Source organism: Arvicanthis niloticus, chromosome 9, assembly GCF_011762505.2.
Source record: "Arvicanthis niloticus isolate mArvNil1 chromosome 9, mArvNil1.pat.X, whole genome shotgun sequence".
In the NCBI taxonomy this organism is placed as follows: Eukaryota; Metazoa; Chordata; class Mammalia; order Rodentia; family Muridae; genus Arvicanthis; species Arvicanthis niloticus.
In genome coordinates, this window is record NC_047666.1 from 30,173,691 (window position 1) to 30,191,972 (window position 18,282).

An 18,282-nucleotide genomic window follows, 5' to 3' on the forward strand; every position below is an offset into this window, starting at 1 on the left:
GTTCTTTGTCTTCTATGTTCAAAATGCCCTTTTATCAATTCCTTAGCTTAACATGAACTTAGAAAACAGGTAGCAGCCAAATCACCAGCATGTCTGAACATGCTCAACAGGTCTGAGAGGACCTCAGAAAATCAAGGATCCAATCAGGGTCAGTTTTGGAAGGCTACTGAGTAAATGAGCTGCGAGGGCCAGGTGTCAGGAAAGCAGGAGGGAGGGCGGCTGGATGCCTAGTTAGGCCTGGCTGTGGTGGAAGCCCTTAACTAGTACAGCCATTATCTGTGTGAAGACAGCCTATGTACAGCAGTTGAATCAGCCTGAACCTATAGGAGCAGCAGCTCACTTGAATGAAAAAAACCAGACAAGACACTACCACATGGGCCAATTAAGTCTATGGCCTTGCCTGCTGCCCCTTCTGCACATAAGATTGAAGGTGCTGAGAGGAGACTGGTGAGTCATGTCTAATGTCAGCAAAGCTGTTCACTGTTCTCAGGCATCATTCATCTTCATATTTACTTAAACTTACTTTGGTGCAATTTGTCTTTCCGTTCTTAATGTCGAAGCTCCATATTTAAAATAACAGTTTTCTTCAAGCAGATGTTTCCATGTATGCCTGTCAGTGTCCCTTGTAACTTAGGACAGTTCTGTGGTTTAAGAATCCAAGTGTAAAACTTGCAGGGAAATAAAAGGTGATGGGATGTGGATGTCTGTAGAAAAAAAATGTACTACATGCAAACCAAAGTCATGAAGAAAGCTAGATGTCCTGTTGAGCCCAGTTACAGTTATGGTGTCAGAGGAAAAGGAATGCTTCACACATCGGGTACAGTGTTTATTGCACTCACCATACTGGGGCAGTACTTACAGAGATGGTTATGTAGTTATCATTTCCAGTATGACATTTTAAAAATTAAAAACACTATAAAAGTTAGGCACATATTTCACCTCTTTTAAAACTGACAGTTTTTCCTTAACATTGGTAAATGCTGAAATTTTTCAGTTGTCTAAAACCTCATATATGCTGCTGACACCTGTTGACATCAGAGTCCACAGGGAGTCAGAGGCTGCTCTTGGCAGCAGCCCTTCTGGTTGAGAGCCATAACATGTGCTCCTTCCCCCCTCCTCTTCCTCCTTTCTCCCTTCTTCCCTCCTCCCCCCTTCCCATGTTTGGTGGAGTAGTGCGTAGGTTGGGTCAGTCTGTCCCGTGTGCTCAGCTGTCTTACGGTCTGCTCACTGGTATAGCTGAGCACGTCCTTCATTGTTGTGTACTCCCCTAAATTAGCTTGATGCTTGATCTGATTGATTCTTTGGGAAGAGGAGAGTTGGTAAAACTCCTTGAGGTAGTGCTGGGTTCTTTTCGGGAGTGGGGGGTGGGGGTGCGGGGGGGGGTAGTTCCCCTGAACTGATTCATAGCAGCCATTGATAACTAACACAGAGCCATTAGATGCCTGGGGTCTTCAGAGAGAAAATGATACTAGTTCTACTTTCCTCTTACTAGCTAGGACACATTCTAAAGAGTGGCTTCTCAATCCTTCACCCTGAGGTACAATTGATAGGAGAAAGTCGGGTGCTAAGTCTGCATCAGGTTTCTGTGAGTAGTTTCTGGCCACCTGTGACAATTACAGCATCGCATGTACTCACTTGAAACATTTTAGAAACTTTGAAGGGAAGTATAATCATGGCTTCTGCAAGGTATAGATTTTATGGGTAAGAAAGAAAATGTCTCTGCCAGGGTGAAGGATTACCTTCTACACTTCCCTGTCTTTCTTGAAAAGCACTCTTGAAATCCTATGACCAACCAGGAGAGGTTCCATGTAGAATCCCTGCAATAGCCCTTGGAACCAACCGTGTTTCTCCTAACATGTACTGTAACTTCAGACTTACATACTCTCTCTACCTTGGGTAGCTGTGTGCCATGAATCTTGCCACCCTTGTGTTCACAACTGTGACATGTTCCCTAGCCATTCCTTGGAGCAGCCTACTCATTGCCCTGGTGAGCCTGTTACTGGCAGCTTCTGCTGACACAGTCATGGGAAGTTTACTGTTAGCAGGTGTTCACCAGGACACTTCTCTGCCTGGGCTGAACCAGGCTCCCACCTGGGCTGTGTTGTCAGGTTTTCCAACCAAGGCAGGGCCTCAGCCTTCCCTTGCCTATCATGATGCTTTTGAAAAATACAGTTCCTCTCTCTGCAGATTCTCTCCATGTGTTTTTCTTGAAGCCTCCTTTTGATTAGACTGGGACTCAGATCTGTTCGAGCTGGAGGTAATATGCCCTCCTTGTGCATTGTGCTGGGTACAGGTGTATTGACATGGATTGTTAGCAAAGGTGCTTTTGGCCACCGTTCTACCTTCTATAAACATCCTATTTTTCCTTGTAGTTGTAAATATTTAACTTGATTAGATATTTACAGTTGTATGCCCTCAGTGTAGCTTCAGTCATTCTCATAGCCCACTGAAAGCTCTTGTATTCAGTCAGTGTTGTGCAGTTAAAGGACAGGGTCAGACCAAGAGCAGGATCCAAGAGGGGTCCCATGTGGTGAGGACAGTGTAGACTTTTTCCAGCATTGGTGACCAAGAGAGCTTACCTGAAACATAATATTTGCAGTAATTATTGGGACTCAATTATGTGAGACCCAGCCCCTTCAAAGCTAGGACTGGCAGTGTGTGACCCAGGGCTACACTGTACATCACATTGCTAGCATTGGCTCTCTGAAGTGGTGTAAGGTACCCAGGGAAACAAGAACATTTTTCTCTTTTTGTTTGGTTGGTTTTAATTATATTTTTATATATGGGTTCTTGCTTGTATATATGTTCATGTGCCATGCCTGTGCCTGGTACCCTCAGATGCCAAAAGATGGCATCAGATCCCCTAGAATTGGATTTACAGATGATTATGAACTACTGTGTGGGTACAGGGAATCAAACTTTGGTTCTCTGCAAGAGCAGCTAGTACTTTTAACTATAGAGCTATCCGACCATCCACAAAGCAAGAACATGCTGACAAGCAGGACATTCTAGGGTCCCTAGGTCATCTAAGGAGTTAGTGAATCTTGTTTACCACAGATACCCTGTCTCTCATTATGTTTTCCACAGATTTAACCCTAGACAATGAGTTTTGACTCTGATAATTGGCCCTGGTGTTCTGCAGGCGATTTGTATTTCCTGTATGTGTTTATAAGTTAGAGTTCTATAGACAGTACAGTCTCTTCCCTCTCCCAGGTGTACTCCATTACTCTCAGCATAGACTCAAGAGGCCTGGCTATAGGTTATTCTCAGTACTGGGTTATAGTATGACTAGCATTGATGTTGTTGCTCTGAGTCTGTCTGTACTCCTGGCCACAGCCATTGGAGTTCCTGTTGGTGGTTTCTTGTGTCCTTAAAGCATACTCAATTCTGCACTGTCTTTTAAGTATTTTTATTTTCTGGCCTAACCAGGCACAGCTTGTCCTATACTTGTCCTGGTCTGCAGTCAGCTGCTTCTACAGAGAACCCTGGCTGCTTTACTGGAGACTGGTATTTACAACCAGAATGTGGGTCCAAGGCTATGCTGGTGAGATGTATGTACTAGGTTCTCAGTGGCCAGTGCTAGGAAATATTTGTAAATATCATTTTAATCAATCTGAGCTGTATTTTCTATATAGAATATTATGGCTTTTAGAAGATATTTTACATTCTTTGTTGTTATATTGATACTTACCAGTGAAACATTCCTATGTGTGGAATCAGACTAAATGGCTTCATACCAAGTTGGGCTATGCTGCTATTCTGGCACCAAGTCTGGGGGGGGGGGGGGGGAATTTAGGTTTCTGGGATGTCTGCATTTTGACATTGTGATTGGAGATTATGAGCTGTAAGTCTGAGCACAGAAGTCCCAGTGTAACTACACCTTTGCGGAGTCTACACTTTAACAAACAGAAAGACAGCACTATATATGTGGGACCTACAATGTGTGTGCATTCTTAGAAAATATGTGGTCTGAAATCCAAGGCTGCTCCCAGTGTGGTGCTGTTGAGAGTAGATACACAAAAGTACTGCTGTCATCTTCAGTTCAGGCAGTGAGCTGCTCCTAATAGAATCACAAATATTAGAATTTTTTCTTAATGTGAGAATATCATTGGAGAGAGAAGGTCATTACTAGAGAGTGAACTTAGGTCCTTACACATACCAAGTAGGTTCTTTACCAGTGAGCATTGGCTTTAAGGGCAGGAAATGAAAGCCAACATGATGCTCATTAGAAGGAACAATAAATAGCAAGACACATGTGACCCAAACATGAGGGCATCTATGTCACTGTAAAAGTATAAACAGCTCTCCATTGCCAGGAGACAAAGACTGAATCGATCTAGTCAAAGCACAGCCTTAGGGAAATGTACGGGAAGGCGAACGGTGACTCAGAAACAGTCCCCAGAGCAGGAGTGATGTTTGCATGGAGAGGGCATTGTGCAAAGAGAAGAGTGGAGACAACAAAGCTCTTCCCTCTTAGGTTGGTGTCCATGTGTGGCCCACAGCAGAGCTGAAGAACGTTTATTCTGAAAACTTGGCATCCCAACCAGCACAAAGTGAAACCGATAGACACCTAGGGGAGAAGATGAATAAAGGCCTCGCAGTATTGAAAGGGACTCACTTAGCTTGTTTGCAGACAGCAGAAACAATAAAGCTTGTTTGAAGAATGTTTATCCATAGGTGTAGTGAAGTTAGTTTACTAAGTTCTAGTCCATATCCAGTGTTTGTAGAAATTATACAAGAAATGAGGAATGAGAGAAATAACAACTAACATCTTCAGAGGGAAAAAGTCTTGGCAGGATTTTATTTTGTAACCATTTGTAAAAATTACAAAGTAAAATTCACTTAGAAACCAAAATAAAGCCCATTAAACAACTGGGTAGCAGAAGAAAAGGGGGAGGTGATAATTACGACAGAAAATGATAGCATGGAGTTTCTAGTTGGAGCTCTTGAACAGTAGAAGCACTTGCTTGGGTCTCTTGTGGAGATTAAATGAGACAGTGGCCATAGGGCACTTGGAGTATAAGCTGATTGTGACAATTGCTGTGTGTGAACCAGGGTTGTGGCTAAAAGACAGGCACAGATGTGTGCACAAGCAGCCTCCTCTTAAGAAAAGGAGAACAAGGTTAAAAAAAAAAAAAAAGAACATAACCACCAGTCTTGAGTAACCAACTGCTCAGGTTTGAACTTTTGGCTTGGGCGGAACAAAGCATATTCTTAAATGTGCACAGCTCTCCAGGCTGTTGGTTTCCATTTGTTCTGAGGCACTTGAACCAAGGAAAAACAGCAAAAGAAAGTTGCACCAGCAGGAGAGCAGAAATAAACATATCTCACACACTGTGCTTGCAACAGCACATCATTCTGAAAGACAAATGTGGACATTGTAATGTGGAAAAGTACTCGTGTTAGTCTACTGTGCAATGGCTACACGCCTTTACTCTACCTGGGATATGGACAGTAAGTGCTGTCACCACAAAGAGTGGCCATTGAAGCTTCCTCAAACATAATAGGTTCAGTGTTCTAAGCAGCGTCCTCAGCATCTTCTATTTACTATATTCAGACCAAACAGGGCTTGAAAAATACCTAATGGTAGATCTGTTAGTGAGTCAGTGGTAATCAGAGGCCAGTGGTTTTCTCAACTGAGGGGTTTGTGTGCAGAGGCCAGAGGAAGGAACATCAGCTGTTCCACACTTACCACTCCCTTATTCCCTTGAGACGAGGCCTCTCACTAACCCTGGAGCTAGCCCTTTGTCTTCTAGGTAGCACCAGCAATCCTGCTTCTGTGCCTTCCCCTCCTGCCATTTCTAGGGTTACAGGCATGCTCAGCCATGCCCAGCTTGTTGATTTTGGCTCTGGAGATGGCAAATTCAGACCCAAGTGCTTTCTAACAAGCACTCTTAGCCACTGAGCCAGCTCCCTAACCCTCAGTAGATCTTAAGTTGGAGTTCTTTAAAAATTAATAGGCATCACTGGTGAAACAGAAATTTCATAATGATTTCTGCTAAGTGTGGTGTCATGCACCTATCATTGCACTACTCAAGAAGTGGGATAAGGGCTTCAAAGTTGTCCTCAGCTACCTGGTGAGTTTAGACTAGCAGCCAGCACCCACTTAGTGCTGTGCTCCAAGGGCATTCTACAAATGTGTCCAGGACATTTTGAGTCTCTAATATTCTTGTTCTTGCCACAGGTATTCATGTCTTTCTAGAGGGTCTTGCCTTGGAATAAACCAAAAGTAGAACTAAGGTGCATTCTTCGGAGGAGATGTGATAATTTATAGATGACTTCTCTGTTGGTTGGAAAACCCAAGAGGTTCAGCAAAAAATTTAGTAAATGTTAGGAGAGTGAGTATCCAGTTAAAAAGAGATGTCTGCCATCTAGGTTCTCTACAGGGCAGCAGTGGACCATGAGGAAATGTGGTTGCAGGTTACAGTAGCCCCGCAGGAGGAAATTTCACAAGGAAGCAGGAGAAGACAACTTCTACATGGAGAAGACACGAGAACTTAGATGAGAGGCAGAGTTGGGTTCCTCCCTGGTGGTATGGCCTCTTCCCTCCCATATACCAAGGAAAGGTGGACAGCAGATACCTAGTCTATTGAGTGCAATGGAAGTACCTGATAAGCAAAGACTGGGAAAACCAAATGATGAAATTAATGAAGATAGAACCTAGAAGGGATCTTCCTTAAGAGGAGGCTGCTTGTGCACACATCTGTGCCTGTCTTTCAGCTACAACCCTGGTTCACACACAGCAATTGTCACAATCAGCTTATACTCCAAGTGCCCTATGCAATTCTCAGTCAAGGAGACAGGGGCATCAGGAAAGATCAGACCTGGGGATGAAAAGGTGCCACAGGGGTAAAAAAAAAAAAACAGGTGGCAGACAATCTAGGGAGGTCCTGAGGCTGCAATGTGGTTGGCTTGTCCAAAGAGAGTGTAGTGAGGCAGAGGGAAGGCTGAAACACCAAGGTGACCCAGCTGTTCAGGCCTTGTAAGCCATGGTCAAACCTCTAGTCTTCACTAAGGGGGAAACAGGGACATGATATCTTGAAAGGTCATTCCACCTACTCTTTTGAAGATAACTGACAGGTGCTATGCATGGGAGGAAGCAAGAATGGCTAGGATCTCGAATGGCTAGGATCTCTGGCCATCCTGCTGATGTCAGAGTGACTGGGGTCAGTGGTGTCCCAACAGTGGGAGGGATTTGAGGTCTGTCTTGAAATACCCAGAGCTGGGTATGAGGAAAAAGTGTTACAGGTTCGACGCTGCCCACAGGAGTGGAGACACTGTTACAGAAACTTGAAAGTTCAAGAAGGCTTGAGGACAGAAAGAAACACCAGGTCAGAATGCTCAAGAAAGCAAAGGAAATGCCTAGAGACTACACTGTAGATGCTCAGGCCTGTCATGTCTATGACAACAACGCAGCAGGGAAAGAGTGCTGGTGTATCATGGTCAGAATCACAAGCCAGAGCATAGGACACAGGCAGCTAGGGCCTGGGCTATCCTTGCATGTGGCAGAGGTGACCTGTGTACTTCTAACAACTGAGTGCTGCCCTTTGTGGATCACAAGTGGTTTAGGGGTTTTGAAAAGCTATAACAACAGCCAGCACTTACCATCCTACCTGCTGTGACACAGGCCTCATTTGGTCCCCACAGTTACCTTGGCAGGCTAGGGTGGCTGTTCTGCACATTACATATGTGCTGAGGAATGGCAAGAGGACCAAGGAACAGAGGTGTGAGGAGCACATCTTGTCGCCAGATTTGACCAAAAGCCACATCTAATGAGAATGCTGAAGGTCGAGAGGCAGATGAACACCACTATGAACAAGAGTTTGCAGAAGACTGCCAGGGAGACTGCGTGGGCGTCAGGGAGGCCCTCCTGGAGATGGTCTGGTGTGTCTACAGGCTCATTGGGTGATGATGATTCCAAGAAGAAAATACAGAACTGGGTAATGACCACACTTGCAGCTACACCTTATCATCTAGCTTATGGACATAGCAGGAATCCATGGAAAGGGACTGTTGACAAGAGAATGTTTATAACTCAAATGTCTGTCAACAAAGCCTCATGCTTTGTACATGTTTTTGGTAAGTCAGTCTATAAGAAACAGTGGATGTGTGGGTAGACATATTTGTGTATGTACTTACATAGAAACAGAAGTGGTAAGACATGCCCATGCTGGATAGTCTTTTTCTGGGTGTAAAGATTGTGAATACTTTATTGTGGTCATTTCTACTTTTTTTGAGAATACATCAATTTTATAATTTTTAAAAACTAAAACTGCCACATTAAAAGTGAGCAATAGGGTAGCCATTCCTCCTGGGTGGTTTGTGAGGCTTTCTCAGGCTCTCAGGTCTCACTCATACATGGAGATGGGTGATTCCCCTCCGAGAGAGGCAGAAGGAAGAGGCCAGGGTGGCCATGCACTTTCCATTCCATAGCTTTAGCCCTGAGGTGACCTGCAAAGCCTAGCCTGTGGCCAGAGAGCTGTGTGGCTGTACCGTGTGTGTGTGTGTGTGTGTGTGTGTGTGTGTGTGTGTGTGTGTGTGTGTGTGTGTGTGATTGAAATGCCCTGGCGAGTTACTGGCTGTGTTGAGCCTTGAGTCAGTAATCTCACCTTCATAATTTTTTCACTTTGAAACCAACATCTTGAAGCATGTGTTTCCTAGGTTTCCTCCCTTCTTCCTTTAGCTGCCATCATGAATGAAAAGTGGCTCCTTAAAAGGGGTTGGGAGGAACATCAGCCCAGGATTCCTTCACTTCTATTTCTAGGAGAGAATTTAGTAGCATCCATACAGTTATCTGGAAATTTAAGTGCAAAGCACTAGGTAGGTTTGGATTGCATGGGCATGTCATTTGACCACGAGAGTTTTGTCCCATCTTATGGGCCCCATACATACCTAGAACAGGCTTATGAAGGAGGAAGCTTTGGGGACCAAAGCAGTGTGTGTAGAAAGAACACCACATGTTCTTTCCACTAGCCTAGGTGCCTCTGTTCCAGCTGTCCCTAGTCCTTTCTGTGTGTTCAAGGGTGGTGAAGCTTCTTCAGGTAGTAGCCTTTGAGGGCTATTGAATGCCTGCTCTCTACAGTATCCTGGCTATGATGGACTTGGGTAGGTTCTTTAGTCTTTTGAGCACAGCTCTTGTTTTGGCAGGTGGCATAGTGAGGCAGGAAAGACAGTTACACTGAACTCTGTCTCAGTCCTGGAGGTGAGCCCATGTTCCCAACCTCAGGACTCTTCCCTCAGTCTCATCATTTTCATTTCTATTCTTGTTCATGCCTTTCTCATTTACAAGGTTGCTTCCCTCCTGGGACAGTCTGTGCCTCCATTTGACTGTCCTCTGTACGACTACTCTGTTCTTGTCTCCCCACATTGCTCTTGGTGATTGAAGATGGAAGCAGCCCTTGATGGCTGGTTCCCAACCTTAACATAAAAACACCTTTAACTTTGCCACACACATTATCAACGAGATGATTAATAGGGCCAAAAGGGTGCCCCTTGCCAACTCTCCATAGATCTAAAGGCAGATGTGATTGAGGTGCACCATCTGATATCTCACCACATAGTCCTCTTCTGTATGAGGAGAGCCGGCCTCCTACGATGGGTATGGTGTGTCTACAGGACTTCTTGTAAAACGATTGAACACAGACTGAAAGGTGCTGGAAGAGATGTAAATCTATATTCTGTTCATGTCCATTTCCTATTCATTTAACATTTTGCTGAAGCAAAATAAGGCTCTGGGTATGTGGTGTAACAGCCAGTGACCTCCACGACAGAGTGCTGTCCTATGCTCATGCCTGGCTTTGTAATCATGACCTTTAGCCTTTATGTCCTTAGAGGCTACTACCCAGGCTCCCGGAACCTGATCCTGAGGCTCAGGTGGGTAGGGAACTAAGCAGGCTGCTGCTGTATGGCAGAGCTGTCTCCCTTGTCTGTTTGTCTCTTTCCACTGTCCCTTCTGTAGACTCTGGTGACATTTTTCCTGGTCCCTTCTCTTCAGTAGGGGTGGTGCCTGCACATGGGATGGATCCCAAGTTGGGCCAGTCACTGGATGGCCTTTCCTTCATTTTAGCACAAGCCAGCCATGGGGAACTCTAAGGGAAGTGTCACTGTATCACATGATGAAGATGCAGGAAATATTGCTAAATGAGTAATATTCACAGATCACTAGCCATTTCATCAAATAGTTATATTTGGTGCACAAATAAAATATTTCTCATATTAAATCCCAAAAGAGGCATCATATCTAAGGTCTTTTGTGTACCTGGCATGGTTCTGAACCCTGTGTCTACTATCCAACCCTAGTCCTCTCTTAAAACTCCCAATGTATAGATCCCCTTTTCTGGGTAAGGGTCTTAGAACTTGGAGCAGTAATAGCTCATAGGAATCCACACCAGGACTAGAACTCAAGACCCCAGGATTCCCTGAACCTATAGGTCATGTGCTATGTCTGCCCTCCCTCAGGTGAAGTGGACCATTGGACTGAGGTTGGGGACCCCTATGGAAGAATTAAGGGAAGAATTGAAGGAGTTGAGGGGGATGGCAACCCCATAGTGGAATGGGTAAGGCTCACCTAGAGCTTCAAGTGGCTCCTGGTTAGTTAGGCATTCTGTCAGCATAATTGGCCATGTCAAAGACCAGAAAACCATGGTATCTCTACAAACAAGCAGTTGGTAACATTCAGTTTTATAGGCCTTAACCAACTGTGAACCCAAGTGTACTCCTAAATAATAGTGGCCTTCACTGTTTTTATTGGAGAGCTGCCAAGAACAGTCCCCTCAAAAGTCCCCTAGGAATGATATTGAGCCTGTATCATAATTGCATTAGACTGGTGGGAGGTTTGCAGAGGCTGGTGAAAAGGGAAGAGGTGATTGCTTGTCTTTGATGTGTTCCTCAGACTTGGAAAGCACATAGCACAAAGTCTAAAGAGGCCTGTTAGAACTAGTGACACCATGAGGAGTCAGTACACCACTCTTGGGTTTTTTGTTGTTGTTGTTGTTGTTGTTGTTGTTGTTGTTTTGTGTTGTTTTGTTTGTTTTGTTAAACAGGAAGAAGATAGTGGGGGAAAAAAAAGATGGTAATGTTAGTAACAAGTACATCATCCCAGGCTTGCTAGTGACAAGTCCAGGTAGGGTAAGACCTGCCAGATTTTTGGCAGGAAACACTCAAGACATATTGTCATATTTTGCTCAGTTCCTTTAAAAATCTCAAATTTCAACAAATTTTTTAAAAAGTTAAAACTCCACCTGTCAGCTTTAAGTTCATTGGGAAGGATAAATAATGAATCCATCCAGATAGGAAAGGATAAACAAGCCTGAGCACCTGCAACAGGGCAGTGGCCAGCATGACTGGGCTTGGCTACTCTAGAAACATGTAGATTCCTAGCACTTTTGATCTTGCAACTTTGCACAGCAGCTAGAGAATTAAAGCCAAAGTTAAACAATATGTACTAGATAGACACCATTTCAGTAGTGTCTGCTCTTGAAGCTAAAAAGCTATCTTAACCCTCTGATTCTACAAAGTTATATTTTTGACATGTGTTAATGTTTGTTGTAATTACAAAAGCCAAAGACAGCCTTTTATCAGAACAAGCATCCCTTACTGTTCTGACTTGATGCCTGCCCTTGCTGCTTGGCCTTCCTGGCTGTTATTTCCTCCACACTGAGTGAGTTCCATCAGCAACCTAGGGTGGTGGTGAAAGTGTATTTAAGACTCATGGGCATTTTATTTTTAAAAATGTAACTAACAGAGATCTGTCCTGACCATGTTCATCCTCTTTATAAGTGATGATTAAATACAGGCAGGGGAAAAAATAACGGGAGTAAAAGTGATTCCCAGTCATTCTGAAGTGTATTTTCAGTACAACTTGGCTTTTTAATGGGACTATCAATGCTTGTGCCAGGCATTCCTGTAATCCCAGTACTCAGGAAGCTGAAGCAGGAGAATCACAAGTTCAAAACCAATAATAAGTAAGACCCTCTATATGTATATAAGAAGTTGCCATTCTTTGGGGAGCTCCCTTGCATCTGATGACACATCTGCCATCTTGTGATTCAGTTTGCATGACTAGTTATTGTAATGGTGACTCAATCTTTAGCTTGTAGACTGAAAACTTCAAAACACAAAATTTCAGCTGTGTTTATATTTTTTGTCAAGGAAACATGCTTGGTTAATAAGAAATTTAAAAGCATAAGACTTCACACATATATAGTTCTGGAGCTGGTAGGATAGTGTTCAAGGACAAGGAGAAAGCTTCCTGCTATGTCTGACCCTAGGCACTGTCTTCCAGTAGCCCAGCACCAACCCTGCTCTGCTGAGAACAGAGCAGTTAGGCAGGAAAATTATATACAGACCATCAGGGACTCTGGACAGAGACCCCAGCAGGTGAGCTGAAATTATAGTGGATCCACCTCTCCTTGCGATGAGGGAGCTCAGGCTCTGTTCCTAACATGGGCCCTCCTCACCTTGTCCATCAGCCTGGTTACTCTTTGCACTTTAAGAAAGAGTTCCTCCTGCCATCCAGAGAGCACATGTGTAACAGTTGTGGAGCTGGGTTGTTATGTGGGTCTCCTAAAGCCAGAGCAAGGGCTGTCTCTGACTACATTGCCTGCCCTTGGATCCCTTTCTCCTATCTGTGCTGCCTTGTCTAGCCTCAATGAAGAAGATGATCCTGTCTTACTGAAACTTGGTATGCCAAGGCTGGTTGATAACCTTGAGAGGCTTCCCCTTTTCTGAAAAGGGGAGGAGGATTGGGAGGGGGCGGGGGATAAGAGGGAGTGAGTAGGAGAAGAAGAGGGAAGGGAAGTAAATAACAATTAAAAAGAAAAAAAAAAAAGAGTTTCTTAGTCCCCACCCACCCTGAGAGAAAGCAGGCTATAGGTAGGGAAAGGCAGAGGGAAGCCCTGAGCCTCTGGCTCCAGGGTGTCAAACTTGAGCACAGCACACTTGGATGCCACCCTCAAAAGGTGCTGGTGACCTTCAGGAGTGAGGCCAGCAGCCCCCTAGCAGCCACAGGCCTTACAGAGGGCAGGTAGTCAAACCTGCTGCAACTAGGAGGCTTGTCTTTGAGGCAAAGCCAGCTACTATGATCTCCCTCCTTCCAGGAGCTGTGGGAGTTTAGGGAGGAGACAGGACTTGACCCTCAGAAGAGCACCTTGAGTCAGGTTCTGTCAGGCACAAGGACTTACAATGGGTTTTCTAAGTTTTCCATTAAAGTCTTAGGTTTGTCTGTTTTACCTCTTTTCTTGCCTCATGAAAAAATTTTTGGAACAATTTTCAAGTCAGTAAAGCTGTGTGGGATGATAGGAACTATGAAGTCCAGTCCTCAGTCAGGGCTGAGCCCAGTAAGCATGTGTTAGATGTGCTGTTTTTATCTGCTTTGTTTTAGGAGCCTCTGACTCTGCTCACAGGAAAATAAAAGGTGGCACAGTCAACCATCCTCATGCCCACTCAGGCCAGCACAGTTGTTTTTGTGGAACTCTAATGGTACCCAGTGGAGGTCTGCCAATGCCAGCCCCTGCCGCTGGGCTGCAGTGTGTCCAGATCCCTGTTCTGCAGGTAGGAACCAGCCAAGTGAATGTTGAGGTCTGCAGGGGCAGGATGGTGGAGGGGTGGCCTCTGCCCTCTCAGTAAACTTCCCCAAGTCCTGTGTCCTGTCCCAGCCATCTTAATAACCCCAGCCTCTCTCTTCTTCCCAGCCTGTCTCACTGCATCTGTGCAAGCCCTTGCCTTTGTTAGGACTGACGTATCAGGTTTGTGGCACTGTGTTACCCTGTGTCTAGTCCCCTCAATCTGGTCCATCTTCCCCACCTCCCTTGGAGGTGCACATGGCAGCGGCGTGTGCCTCTGCCTGGGACCTTCTTTGTGCAGGTCAGAGGCATCTGAGATGCCCAAGGTGCCCATGTGGAAGCCTCACAGCTGCTGGTGTTTACACTGTTCCACCCTTCCCCAGAGCCTCCTATAAGCTCTCCTTAGACTGTTAGGCCCTGCTTTGGGGCAACACTTTTCTGCACACCAGCTAATGTAGGCTTTCATGTAAAAATGGCAGGGCCTGTTTGATTTTTTTTTACGTCCTTTCTCACTGGTCACTGAAGAAGACTTAGCCACCTCTTATAGAGGCTCAGCAGACCTGCATCTGACAGCCCATCTGTGGGAGGTCACTGCCAAGTCACTTAGCAGCCCCATACACACCTGCACTCCTAGCTTTCCCTCTGAGGAGGTGGAATGGGAGAAGGAAGAGGTTTGGAAGCTGAGGAATCTGGGTCACACCTAAATATTGTACACCACTTGAAGGTATAGATGAAACTTCAGCAGGCCAGTGCACACCTAGATGTCAGAGACTAAAGGTAGAGCTGTTCCTGTTTCTTCGGAGAGCTTAGAGACAGGCAAGATCCATCTGGGAGAGAACCATGAAGGAAGAGGTGGGGCTGGGAGTAGAAGGCTATGAAGGGCCTGCAGGGCTCAGATAATGGGGGACAGGTGGCAAAGGGTAACCTGGAGGCAGGCTGTAAAAGGGTTCTAGAGCAAGCAAAAAAAAAAAAAAAAAAAAAAAAAAAGATGCATGTGAGAGTTTGGAGGGCAGAGATTCAGGCTTGTGTATAGAAAGGAGCTGCAAATCATGTTCCTCCATCCTAGTTTGACCCAGTGGTAGAACAGCATGGGACTGTGGAAGAGAGAAAGAATAAAGAATTCCCTAGAAATAGGAACAGTGAAAAGGAGTGGAAGGCCTACCCTGAAGGAGCACAGTGCAGTGTGCAGGTCAGCTTGCAGAGATCACTCCAGGACTAAGACTTGACTGTGAAAAGACGATAGGAAAGCTGCCATCACAGGCAGAAAGACCCACTGGAAAGAGCATTTACCTGGGTATGACGCTTTCACCTGTCCCTTGACAACTAGTGTTGTCTTAGGCAAGTGGCCTTATCCCCCAGCTTCAGTTCTGTTGTCATGAGATGGAAACAGTAGTACTTAGAAGGTCCTTAAGGTAGTGGATGGGGTGCCAGAGCAAAGGGTGCTCAGTTTGGGGTAATAGGCAGCTGTAACTGAGTACACACTTGAGAAGACAAGACCAATCTTTCCTGATTGGCTTATGGGGACCTGGTAGCCTCCTCATTCCCAGTTGCTGTCTGCTTTTAGATCTCTATTTGGCCCATGGGTAAGCCAGGAACAGAGAGCTTGAGAAGGTACTCAGGCTTATGTGGAATCTAGGATATCGTAGGAGGAGAGGAGCTGTTGGGACTAGGCACAATGTTTGAGTAATGAAATAATAAGCATAGGGGAGCCAGGCAACAGAAGGTTCCAGACTAAACTGAACCTTGGACTGGGCTCAAAGTGAGAGATGGAGGGGCCATTGCTCCTGCTTTCTGGTTACCAGTGTGTAGTAATTCTTGATGTTGCCTCCCCAGGATGACCTCTCTGGTGAAGGAGGCTTACCGCTGGCCCTCAGCCCACAGCGCTCTGCCTTCCACCCCTACTTCACCGTGGATCTGCCTGTCTACGTCCTCCAGGTCTGGATGCCTATAGTTCTTGCTCTTCTCAGTAGAACACTTCCCAGGTTTCCCATGTCAGGAGGCTATGGCATGGTTAGCAGCTGCCACAGACCTGCCCAGGAGGCCCATTGGGTTGATGGTCACACCAGCCACTTTACAATTCTTTGAAAAGGTAGTCAGGGTCACAGCTTCAAATAAGGCTTGCTTCACACTGCAGTGTATGCTTGTATGCCAGATGAGACCTAGTGTGCCTGGAACTACTGCACTGTCTGGTTCTAAGTTCTCGATGAATGAGCTCCACCTAGATGAGCTCAGTAGCTGTGTGGGTGAGTAGGTCAGCTGAGTCAGTAGTCACCAGTGCAGATCTAGGTGGTGAAAGTCATGTGTCAGACTGCCAGCCTACCTCAGAAATGTCTGTTCCACTGTTTAAGCCCTCAGAAAACTTCCTAAAGAAAGGGAGTCTGAGCCAGATGTCATAGACATAGTTGGCACCCAGTAACCCAGACCAAGGCTGCGAATTTGAGGCCACTTGCCCACATAGCGAGGACCTGTCTCTAAAAACCAAAAGATATGGGGAGAAAAAGATACAGGGTAGTGGGAAGAGAGCAAGAGGCAGGGAGGGAGGAAGTGGAGATACAAACTACTAGAGACCTGAGACTGGCCCACTGCAGCATGGAGTCTACAGTGCCAAAGCAGGAGCAGTGGATTCCAGCAAGAGAATGATGGGTATACAGCCATGACCATCTCCCTGGGCAGGCTGCCTGCTGCATGCCTTGGTGTGAGAAAGGAAGAGCTGTTTTTTACAGAAAAGTACATGGGTGCTTGAACATGTATGGAACCATCAGTAAACCTGGAGAAAAATATCTGGAAAAATATCATTTCTTTTAGTTCTTTTCATTTCTTTCCTCCTTCCTTGCTTTTTAAAGATGGGGTGCCACTTTGTAGCCTACACTGGCTGGCCTGTCTCTGCCTTCTTCATGCTGGGATCAAAAGCTTATGCCACCACATCTGTCACATTGTTCTTTGAAGGAACATAAGATGTGGGCCACATCTCTGCTGTGCCTTCCTCTTCTCTTCTTGTCCTCTTACTTTTCTGCTTGGTTTTACAGGAGGTGCTTCCAGCACCTGGAGGTTTTGCTGGTCTGGAGACTGCACAGGTACCAGGAAGTACTATCAACCTGCGGGACCTGCAGTGACAGCAGTCTGAGCAAATGAAGACTGCATTCCAGGCTGTGCTTCAGGACCTCAGCTGGCTGTGGGGTGGGCAGAGAGACTCATCTGACTTTCTCAGCACTCCAGCCTGGTTCTTTGAGACTTTGGGGTACACATATTGAAAGTACTTTGAGTCTGCTCTAGCAAGAGCCAGTTTGGGCTATACTCTTTGAAACTGCCTCCACAGGTTGCCCTCTGTGAGATAGGCACCCTGCCCATGCCGCTGTATGTGTGTGTGCATTCCAACCCTTTCCAGGTCCCCTTGAGCCTGAGGTGGGTAGCACCTTTTACATTAAAAGATCCTTGCCGGAAGAGGGTAGAGAGCATGGCTCCTTACTCAGGCATGTCTCTATACGGAGTTGTAGTGTGTTAGTATTTTGTCTGACGCATCTAGAAATTTGGTTCTTTTCTGAGAGCTTGTATGACAGACGGCTTCTCACCTGCGTGGATGTTTTTGCTGGGTGTGTTGGTTTCACTACATTGTATGGTGAAGCCAAAGTCAGGCTGAGCTCTGACAGGGCAGCTAGTCTGAAAGGTGATTGGCTGGCTTGTCGCCCCCAGTGGCCTGCTAATAAAACCTCTTCCTAGACTGACAGTGTGCTCATAGTTTGGGAATGAAGAGTTCCAGCTTTTAAAGTCATCTTTCTAAATTCTGTTTCTGGGATTTATAGTAAATAATAACTTGTCAGCAGTCTCCACAGTGAGGTCTGAATGCTGTATGTATATGTTAGGGCTGGAACAATAGGCTTGTTTTATGATTGAGGTTGGAGATAAGCATATTATGTGGCCTTGTGTGTTTTCACAGAGTGATTCAGTCTTCCCTGAGGAGACAGTTGGTTGCCTTGCACATATTTGTTAGTCAGGACAGGATACAGGGTCACTCAGAAATACATTTTTCTTGGGCTTTTGGAGTGTGTGCTTATTCAGAGACTGTTTTCGTTCTGTCCCATCTGAGTTGCTTTGTTTCTTGGATTTAGGAAGAGCTCTGAGATTGGGCCTGAGTCTTCTCTAGATGGCTCTGTGGTGCTGTCTACCTGGGTGCTGCTCCCTACAAACGGATTACAAATCCTACTTGAGAAGACTCCTTTCCACATGTCTCTCCTGCATCACAGGCCAAAGTTTAGGGGTTGAACTTGCCTACCTGTAATCAGCACCCCCTTACACACTCAATAGGCAGCTTGGAACCACTGTCACCTGCCTCAAGACCCCACCCCACAAAGAAGTTTCTTTCTCCCACAGCCTCCAGCGTGTGTCTACAAGTGACAGGATGGGCTGTCCTGCTCTGAGCACTGGAGCTTCCTGCTGCCACAGGCCCAGTCCTTAGTACAAATGAATAAACGTGTTTGTGTGTTACATGCCAAAGCTTTTGCTCTGGTTTCATTCAAGGTACTATGCATGGTGTTGAGATTCTTCCCACTTCTTCGCAGCTGGCTACTGGTTCGTTTGTCTCCAAGGGCCAGCACCATCCTGCCCTCCTCAGGAACAGGTTTTAGACTTCTCTCCAAGCAGCTGTTTGTGATGAGAATCAGCATAGTGTTGATCCCTCAAGCACATGCTTTAGATGAAAGGACAAAAGGGGTTCCAAGAGGCT

The 18,282-nt window shown here is 45.6% G+C and overlaps 1 protein-coding gene across 3 annotated transcripts in view; it reads left to right on the forward strand.

Moving 5' to 3' along the window:
• The window catches only part of Zxdc (ZXD family zinc finger C), a 32,231-nt gene extending 14,178 nt beyond the window's left edge, over positions 1–18,053 (forward strand). Inside the window, exons 8-11 of one of the 3 annotated variants that reach the window (XM_034511604.2) lie at positions 13,382–13,551; positions 13,692–13,745; positions 15,396–15,497; positions 16,589–18,053. In XM_034511604.2, the coding sequence (XP_034367495.1) occupies positions 13,382–13,551; positions 13,692–13,745; positions 15,396–15,497; positions 16,589–16,675 (413 nt within the window). In that variant the 3' untranslated portion in view covers positions 16,676–18,053. Of the gene's footprint in view, positions 1–13,381; positions 13,552–13,691; positions 13,746–15,395; positions 15,498–16,588 lie in introns of those variants that run through there. The other 2 variants (XM_034511605.2, XM_076940098.1) reach the window with 2 other exon arrangements.
• The last annotated feature ends 229 nt before the right edge of the window (positions 18,054–18,282 follow it).